Source organism: Nematolebias whitei, chromosome 6 (assembly GCF_014905685.2).
Source record: "Nematolebias whitei isolate Nwh7 chromosome 6, NemWhi1, whole genome shotgun sequence".
NCBI classification, from domain to species: Eukaryota; Metazoa; Chordata; class Actinopteri; order Cyprinodontiformes; family Rivulidae; genus Nematolebias; species Nematolebias whitei.
Window position 1 is genome coordinate 42,348,116 of NC_056503.1, and position 10,548 is coordinate 42,358,663.

Sequence of the window (10,548 nt, forward strand, 5' to 3'; positions counted from 1 at the left end):
CAGTTATGACAGGGGGCTTCAGACAGACCCAGTCTAGGCATCGTCCTTTCAGATATGCCTGCCCCTCTCGTCACATGATCGTCTTTCTATTGATCCTCTAGCCACTTCCTTATGCTAACAGACATGTTGGACTGCTATTTCCGATGTTTCCGTCCACAAAACGCAGCAAAGGTGCCACTGAATAAAGCATCCGCCACTGCATAAAATGTCTTGACACATAATACAATGTTGATGCTGACCAGCATAGTAAATAGGGACTTTGTCTACTGAACATTTTGGACAAAGATTTACTGCTTGGTTTTATTAATGTGGCTCCATTAACAGGCTGGTGCTTTAGTAAAATTTTATTTAGCTTTTTTTTTTATGTCAAACTAAAGTCTTGTTTTCTTGAAGACAGTGCTACCCTGTTGTAACAGCGTCATAAAAATTAGCAGAACATCAAAATTAGTTTGAAGTGGTCTCCGAGCATGTGGTGTCACACACAGGGGGAAAGAGGGGTCTGCAGTAGCCTGCTTACATTTGCTGGATTTACCCTATAATCACACCATTTGCGTGGATAATGATATTTTTTGTTGCTTTCGTGGTTATTATAGTAACAGGCACGGCCGTTTTCGCTCCCTATACTTAGGGCTGGCATGCCCTTTTTATTGTGTCTAAAAACTAGATAGAGAGAATATCCTGGTGCATGCTGAATAATCTAGGTGGAAAAAATCTAACAGAGTTAAATCAGGTCCTCTGGACGAATTCAGTAAAAACAAAAATCGTTGAAACGTTTCGTCTTTTAAAAGACGATTTGCAAAGACTGGTCCATCCCAAAGATCCAGTCACCCGGCACAAACGGAGTACCGGTAATATTGTGTATGCTGTTCGGTGTCAGGAGGGCTGTGATCTGTCTTACATCGGGGAAACTAAACAGCCACTGGCCAAAAGGATGGACCAGCACAGAAGATCAAAAGCATTAGACCAGGACTCTGCGGTCTACACTTATCTGGTCATTCTTTTAGGAATGAAGATGTGTACATCCTTGATAGAAAGCAACGTGGTGTGAGTGAGGCATAAAGGAAGCCATCTTTGTGAAGAGAACTCGTTCATCGTTAAACAAGGCAGAGGCCTCCATGTTCAACAGTCCCTCTCTTACAATGCTGTCATTGCTAATATCACTCAGCCCTTTGTGAATAGCAAGCAACCATCAAGGCATTAACGATCGTTAGGCTGATGGTCCTCCTTTATCGTGTGAACAGCTAGTTTTGACTGTCACCAGCAGACTGGTTGATCCACTATGAGAAGTGGCTATTTATAAGACAGAATTTAGTGCAGCTCCTCAGAATGGCAAAGTATTTTGGATAAAATGCAAAACGTTTCAACATTTTTTTTATTCGTCCAGAGGACCTGACTTAACTTTGTTAGATAGAGAGAATATTGTACTTTCCTTGCTATATTTTGTACATTAGGAAATACAATTAATGAAGTGTTATACTTTGTCAAATAGACGTGCTTTCCATCATTTTAAAGTTTTACACCCCACTCAAAAAATGTTTAGTTTTTATCTCCTTTTCAAGGTCAAGGTTTCTTTATTGTCATCGTCATCATATGTGGTACATGTGGTGGAATGAAATTGTGTACGCAGGGTCCCAGTTGCATCCAATAAAAGTATAAATTGTAAAAGAAAAACAGTAATAAGATCCAAGATATTTGGTATGAGCTGGAGAATCGATTCAAAGATTGTTGAGATACAACATGTCGTAAAAATGCAAGTGAGGAGTAAAGATAATATGCGACCAAATTTACCCTGCAATAAGCATGATTAAGCGTCCTTATCCATCTCACAGAAGAAACCTAAGCCATTAAAGATGCCATGCTGAGTCCAGATGGAGCACCTGTTTACTTTTCACAACATGCTCTCCCTTTGCCCTCCACAGATGATAAATTACAAACTAGAGGTTCGAGATATTGTGAAGTCTCCTTCCATTTTCTGAATTCTCTTGGACCGGTGATATAATGTGCAAACAGAAACTTTCTGTGGCCAAGTCTTCATGCTTACTTTGCTGCTTTTCCATTCTTTTCTGCGTGATGTCAATATTTAAATCATTTGTTCCGACAGCGAGGAATTATTATACCATGGGGCTGATAGAGGCTGAAAGGAGATAGTTCCACTTTCGCAGCTTCGTTGGAAGGAAATACGGATGATTGCTTCTTCAAATAAGACTGTACAATAAACCGACTCCATGAATGATTAATCAGACACTCAGGCCAGTGCTGGGTTTAATTTATTAGTTATTGTATGTAAATGGATCCTGAAGGATCTTTAGGTATGGGCTTAAGGATTCACAGTAGGATATCTTTGCTTGTTTACTTTAATGTAGTGGGCAGCCAAGGTCCTCTGAAGGAGACCTGGCCTAATTAACATAAAACTGGGTTCCAAGGGACTGGGGTAGTTCAGGGTGAATGATCTTGCCTCTGGTAAGGACATGTTGAGGGCAGCTACTAACACGCTAGTGTTAATTGTTTCCAGTACGTGGCAGTGTTTAAGGCCCAAACGTATTAAAAATAGCTATGGTCTAATGAAGAAGTGACAGTACAGCATTTGTTAAGGGACTCGTTTTTGCCAACGACTACAGAAAACGATGGCTGACCATGGGCCGGGCCATGATAATGACAAGGGCAGGGGCTGACATGGGAGACGCTCTACAGCAAGGTCTCATCTCATCACTTTAGCAAGATTAGGAGGTGAATTTGGATGACTTCCCACTATTGATTGGTGGGGACTGATGATCAGATCTAATTTTCGAAGCTGCTGGAGACCTGTTAGTCTGGAAATCTGTCGAAGTCTTGATAATCAACCAAGCAAGTCTCGCAATCTGCAGTCCTATTATTTTCTCCTTTTGCATTTTGTAATGGAAAAGATAAATCTTTTGTTTTTAATTAGAGCAGAGGCAAATTAAAGCTTTCTTATCTCATTATCTTTTCATTCTAGAATTAAAAAACAACTTTTTAGACGTCCTCAGTGGTGTTTTTTCAAGTTAAGGCTTTGTAATTTAATGCACAGTTTTTTTTTAACAACGCGTTGTCACCTTTTCTTGTCTCCACTTAAGTAATCTTAATAAACATCTGTTTATTTTGCTAAAAGAAAAAAAAGTTTGTTCTACTTTTGCTGCTTTCATTAACTTATAATTAGCTACAAAACTGCAATTCAGAACTGTCCAATATTTTCTCAGTTTAAGTTAGCAGAATATCTTAAATACTTTAATATGTGTTTGCTTTCTATTTATTATTCTTATTTGTAATATTTTACACATACTGTATGTCTGATTTAAAAGTCTTGAATATTGTTTTTTATTAATTTTTTTTATCTGCACAGTCATGCTTGTGTGATTCGTGGACAAGTGGTGACCTCAGACGGAACGCCTCTGGTTGGAGTTAATATCAGCTTCATCAACAATCCATCCTTTGGTCACACAATCAGCAGGCAGGATGGAAGGTAATGGAAACTTTTTTTTTGTTTGATTGTTTGTTTGTTCGTTTTTTTGTTAAACACACTCACAAACATCCACAGATTAAAAACAAAGGTTGCAGACTGGCATAAATCAGTCTGAGATTCTGATAATCTTGAGTCAGGAAACTATACTTTTCACAATATTGAGATATTAAAGCATTTTTAAAATGCATCACATAGCCCTTTGTTTAAAAAAAGGGCAAATAATATTGCTGTGGTAGCCTGAATAATATTGCATATTGTTTTTCATAATTATTCTTTAGCGAAAACGAAATATTCATTTATACGTATTTTTATATTACAGTAGTCCCTCGCTACTTTGCGGTTCGTTTTGTGCGGACTCGCTCTATCGCGGGTTTTCAAAGTAACGTTGGACATGACACACAATTGGCTGATTGATGGATGAGCCGCACGATCGGCATGGAATTATTATTTTAAATAAATTATTCTAAATTATTTAGCACTTGCTGCACCTGTGTGCAGCCCACAGATTGCAGGAGAAGCTTCCTCCTGCAGCGTGTCAGATCTCTGCTCTGAAGCGGAGAAGTGGGCGTGGCCGAGTGTTAGAGAGCAGCCGGTGGCAGAGAGCTGAGATCGTGACATTCTGTGCTCTTTTAGAGCATTGTAGAGTTTATAAAATTGTTAGAGATATTGTAAAAGTGTAGGAAGGGTTTAAAATGCATTTATATATATACCTGTATATATACCTGTATATATAATATAATATAATATATTTTGTGCGACTTAGTTCGCTGTGGCGACCCCTAACGCAGGGAGTAGCCAAAAGAAGAAGAAATTTTTTTATATACATATATATATATATATATACCTGTATATAAATACTAAAATAAACTGCTACTTATTACTACTACTACTTTATTATTTATTTATTTAATATTTTTAGATATATTGTATTTAGAATTGATTTACAATTCTTAAGGAATTGTGTCGTTGATGCATTACTTAAAAGCATTTATACTGTAAGAACTGTATGATAGAAAAATAGAGTAGTTTTGACAGTTTTTTTTTAACGCCATGGTTTTACCTTGAAACCTGTCAACGTCCCATGTCTAGTTGTAACGTTAAACCACTATCAGCTATGTACAGTAAGTATATTGTACAAAAACGTGACAGTGGTATTAGTAATATAGTCTAAAATGTGGTTTAGCTGAATAACAATGATGGCAAAGGGAGAAAAAAAAAAAAACATTTGCCATCACAAACAATGCCAGCATTGATCTGCTTTGTGCTTTCATTGAATCCAACTTTGGAATTCTCGGCTCAATTCCCAGAGAAATCAAACAAAGCCCTTCTGGTGCGCTCATAAGTTATGCTTCAGTTGGAGCGGGGAGACATCAGAAAATAAAATATGCCAACTCAAATCCTACCAGTGGAACTGTAAAACATGGTGCAGATGGACATTATTTGTTGATGGAAGAGTCCGATTTTGAAGCAGTCCATTAATATTTGTACTTTTTTTTTCTTACTTCATTTATAGAAATGTAATGTCTTTTGACGTTTCAACAATAAAACTCCCAACTGAAAGCCTTAAACAATTAAAGACCTAACCTTTTTTTTATGGATTGCATATCACTCGCTGCCTTCATAACAAGTGTTAAATTCAATATGGCTACCACAGCCACTTATCCCAAGATGTGTTACTGCTATAGGAATATCTGCTTAGAGTGAATTTCAGCTACTACCAGCTTAACTTTACCAGATTATCTGTAACTTTCAGTAAAATCTAGCAATTTTTGTTTTGTCAAAGATTGCTTTGCTGCAGCGGCCATCATGAATGTAATTTATTGGAAAGGTGATCCGTTCTAGATGATTATCAAATGATTACTTCTGAAAGTTTCATTGAAATCCACCCAATGGTTTATGAGATATTTTGCTAATGGTGCAAATAAACAAACATGGACTTTCATCATGGGCAGCACGTTGGCGCAACTGGTAGAGCTGCTGCCTCTCAGCGAGAAGGTCCCTGGTTCAAACCCCGGTCCAGGGGCCTTTCTGGGTGGAGTTTGCATGTTCTCTTCTTGCATGTGTGGGTTTTCTCTGGATCTTCTGGTAAAAGAATAAAAAATAAGCAGGTAATAGAGAATGCACGAATGGATGTAGAGTTGCATTCAGTCCCAACAAACACGACCCGACTCGGCCCCAGCAAGTAACCATCATTTCCAAACCCCACTCGACCCAATGAATTGCAGGTAATTACAGGTTCTAACCCGAAAAGAACCCCAGCATTTTTAATTAAGTTTTGACTACTTATATAGTTATTAACGCTCGGCGGACGCGCACAGCTGAGGGGGCAGAAAATCAGAGCTGAGGGGGTGTTTGTCCTTTCATGCCCATCAAAGCACATTAAATCCCTGCTTCTGCCTGCATTCTGCATTATTCAGACATGGACCCTGCTCTCGGGTCGTCGGCCGCACGCGTCCACTGAGTGCTGCTGAATCTTTTTTTAAATTATACCACCACTTTCTAAAGGAAAGAACAATGTCTCATTTGTTTGAATGTCTTTCTTTACTTTAACTGAACTTTCTTTTACCTCTTTCAAGACCGGTCAGCATGCAGTCAAATGGCCACGTGCTGCAGGTGACGGTATGGCAAGCCATATTGCCATATAATTGGATCGTCAGCTGCGCGCGTCCGTTGACACAATAAAAGCCCGACATCAGCCCAGCCCATACATTAAGCATATTATTATGGCCCAGCCCTACTCCGGATCAGGCTGGGCTCCGGGTTCAGGTTAAAAATGACAGCTCTAGTCTAGATGGATGTATGGATGGATGAAAGTAAAATTCCCAACCATATTCTCCCATTTTTCAAAATGCTGTTCTTTTCAGCCTCTGGATCAGATTGCACAAGCATACAGACCTTATTCAGTTGCAGCCTCCAATCCTCTCATATCGCTCATCCTCCTCTGTATTAAGGGGGCCTTGTTGCAAACCAAGCCCCTCTATCACAGCACAGCATGAATTGGTGTTTGCTCTCTAAGCTTACTTTATCAGTCGCTGACACTCTAAAGGTTTAAATTCGCCACCATTTGATCTTGATCAGTCTTTATTTCCTCATTCGTTCCATCATCGTGCCGTTCTCATCACCCGTTCTACAGTGGACGAAATCTTTCCACTTCTTTTGTCTTCTCGTTCGTCACGTGTTTTATCAACTCTCCATTTGTTCAGGCATTTCCTCCTCTAATCCACCACTGCCCTTAAGCCTTTCCTTTCTGGGCACCACTCATGCTTTCCTTGAGCGCAGGTCTTATGTCCTTTCCACTGCGATGACTCCCCTCATCTCTATTTTCCCCATTTATGTGTGCCCCATCTTTTACCATGCATCAATGAGATTTTTATTCTTGTGCTAGGCTCTGTGCCCATTCTTACCCCCCCAGCATACGTATAAACACGACTCCATCTCCCAGGTTCCCCTGTAAACATGTCCAGTCTCCTGCAACTACCCTGCAATCTCTGTAAACAGGCTCAGTGCAGCGTGAAATCAAAAATGCACCTGTTCAGCCACTTAGAAATAGGAATGCTGTCTCTACTGGTCTTTATGACACGTTCTTTAACGTCCCAGGTTTAGATTTTTATATCACTTTTTCTGATATTTTCTAAAGTTAGCTGACCTAAACAAAATAGGTTACTTTTATTTCTATATGACTGTGTAGTGTGTAACCATATTTATGTCCAGTTCCTTTGTTTGGTTGTTTTTTTTTGTTGTTTTTTTTTCCTTAGTTTTTTTCATCTATAAAATATCCCAATAACTTCATTGAAGGAACAATTTATAGGACAACTCTAATTCAGCTTGGCTCATTATTTCTTCCCACTACAGAAAGACGAAGATGGATGATACTGTTTATGTCTGTGTCAATGTGTGTGTTTGTCTGTTACCAGAATATCTCATGAACTACTGAAGTTGACCAATTATCAGTAAATGTACATTTGTAACTGCAAATGTTGGTGTCCACTTGTTTCAAAATGGCTGCCGCAGCCAGCTGACTTTAAAAAACACAAAGGGGGGGGGGGGCTAAAACTCACCTAATTTTTATTTTCATGTACTGACTTTTAAATTGGTGTGGTATTTATAATGTGGGGGTTTCAGTAGCTTGGTAGTCAGTGCTGTGTTCTTGTAATCCTGAGGTTGCAAGTTCGAGCCCAGGTTGCATCGGGAAGGACATCCAATGTAAAACAATTCCCAAATCTTTTATGCGAGTTTGCTCGCTGTGAAAACCCCTGAAGAAATGAAAAGCCAAAAGAAACTTCCATCCATCCATCCATCCATCCTTCCATCCATTATCTTTACCCGCTTCTTCCTTTTTGGGTTGTTTGGGTCACTGGTGCCCATGTCCAGCTATCACTGTGTGAGAGGCAGGGGACACCCTGGACAGGTCTCCAGTCCATCACAGGGACACATGGAGACAAACAACAATTCACTCACTCTCCACAAGGGTCAATTTAGAGTTACCAATTAATGCATGTTTTTGGTCTGTGGGAGAAAACCGGAGTACCCAGAGAAAATCAATGCAGCACGGAGAGAACATGCAAACTCCACCCAGAAATGTCCCGGGCTGGGATTTGAACCGGCAACCTTCTCGCTGAGAGGCAACAGCTCTACCAACTGAGTCACCAAGTGCTGCCCTCCGAAATAAACATACTAGTTATTTAAAAAATAATAATAATTATTATTTAGTTTTTTATTCAAAATCCAGAGTCATTAGGTGGGTGTCTTTTTTATTATAATTCTTATTACTGGTATTTTGAACATGAATTTTGCAAACAGCTTGTACAAAAAGTAATTGGATAAGCTTGCCATGGTTTCAGGCCACTGCTGATTGGTAATATTAAATAAATCCTGTGATTAGTTGGCGATTGTTCCCATGGGTATTTGACCATGAGTGTTGCATGTATGCTTAGCCGGCCGAGTGTCATGCAAACTGACGGGCCGCAGCTGCCAAACTACTCACGGGTCACGGCTACACAATGGCACAATAACAGCAGCCTGGCTCTGTAGCCTCTGGACTCGTAGAGGAGAACATTCTGTGCTTCAACCTTAAGCTAGGTGAGAGCAAAGTGTGAAACAAGTCATTTTTTATCCCCACAACCAATCAGATGCTTACCTCAAGGGAAGTTAGACTAAGCAAATTCTTTTTATAGCAGCTCAAACCAGAAGGGAGGTTGCCTATTTTTTGAAGCGGCTATTTGGACCTACTTTACCTGTAATTCAGAAAAGGTGCCTCCTGTGTGAGGATGTGGCCCTGTCCCAGGGGCCTGTAAAGGTGACCAGGTGCTAATTGGTTCTTAGCATGAAGTGACAGGAGCCGCAGAAGTCCAGTGCAGCTGCTGCCATGTTGTTGTCACCGCGCAGCCTGTTTACTGAAGCTCAGGTCAGAGCAGAGGCAGAAGCCCTTTAATGCAACAGCAGATGGGATTGCATTGCAGGGCTTTTAGACTGATGTTAGAGTGGACGGGCTTCGTCCAAGGGATCGATAAAGTAGTGGCGGCTGCCTCCATCCTGCAGTGCAAAACTCTCTCACACACATAAATGTGAACTCGAGGAGCACTGCATCACACACGCATACAGCTGAAACATCATACCTGAAACCTGCTGTTTTCCATTTCTGTTACAACATATTCAGACAGTACGAAAGAGAGATGGGCTTTCAAGATTCAATGCTAATTCTGATGAATATTCAGCATGTGTGTGCCTGAAATACGCTTAAATGTATTTTAGAGTGGAAAGTATTCTTTTGTCTTTAATAGCCTTCATTTATCTCTTTTTTTTATCACTCTTCGACTTTTATTAACAACGCTGACAGAATAGATGAATTGGGAATCAGTTCATCCTCACTGACATTCTCCACATCTGTTTTCCAGTTTCGACTTGGTGACCAACGGGGGCATTGCCATCGCGCTGCACTTTGAGCGTGCTCCATTCATCACGCAGGAGCACACTCTGTGGTTGCCATGGGGACGTTTCTTTGTCATGGACACCATCGTCATGCGGCACGAGGAGAATGACATCCCGAGCTGTGACCTTAGCAGCTTTAGCAGGCCCGTCCCTGTGGTGTCCCCAGCCCCGCTCACCGCCTTTGCCGGCTCCTGCTCTGAAAGGGGGACGATCGTACCAGAAATCCAGGTGAAGCGCTGCCTCACGTCCTCTCCTCTGCCCTGCAGGACGTATATTCTTAATGTCTCTTTCCTTCAAACAACCCATTGAATATTTTTGGCTTATGACAACAGCTGGTAGATAAAATTGGAAAAATGTAGACATGTGTTTTACAGTCTCATTTCAGAGATTTTTATGTTCAAGAATACTAAATCCCGTCTATAAGTTTTAGATTTTCAGCTCAAAACATATCAATACCATTTGAAAAGTATTTTCTTTTACAATGCACATATTAGTAGCTTGCCCCCTGCCATGTTTTGTGCATCTTTACATGTTGCTCCTGAATGTCTAGCTGGCATATCTCTGCTCTTCTCTCCTCATATCCCAGTTTGTTCCTTACGATTGATGACATTTCAGTGAATTTAGAATGCTGTTCTGTCTATTTATAGCAGCCCTGTCTTTGCTAATGCTTGAGCTCTAAGAGCTCCACACAAGGACGTTTTCCCATTTACACTTGTAACAAGGAATTTTGATCAGTTAACCACAAATAGCTGCAATCTGTGAGCATTTAAAAATAAATGCATCTGAAGTGACATGTCCCTCGACCAACGTGGCTTTGAGCAGCTGTTTTAATTGCTACGCTACATCTCGTCTTGTGCCGTGGAGACGGATGATGAGAGAAGATTTAATTTTAGTAGAGAGGACTGGGTCAACTGAACTAGTGCTGTCGATCCTTGATCTTAAAAAGGAACACTGTGTAAAGTATTTCACTTAGTGGTTTATCATCTTGGGGCTATGCATCAAATCTAAGAGAAAATTTTCTGAGGCAACAGCATTGTTTGTCTCTTACCAAACTAGTATCAATAAATATGTTGTAGGACTGTGCAAACTCAGAGCTCAAGGGCTCATTTTTTATACAGTTGTCTTCTGCATAACAGGTAAGA

At 40.2% G+C, this 10,548-nt stretch overlaps 1 protein-coding gene across 1 annotated transcript in view; it reads left to right on the forward strand.

Annotated features, from left to right (window-relative positions):
• The window catches only part of tenm4 (teneurin transmembrane protein 4), a 209,579-nt gene that overhangs the window by 151,698 nt on the left and 47,333 nt on the right, over positions 1-10,548 (forward strand). Inside the window, exons 18-19 of the mRNA XM_037677631.1 lie at positions 3,359-3,478; positions 9,373-9,634. Of these exons, the coding sequence (XP_037533559.1) occupies positions 3,359-3,478; positions 9,373-9,634 (382 nt within the window). The remainder of the gene's footprint in view (positions 1-3,358; positions 3,479-9,372; positions 9,635-10,548) is intronic.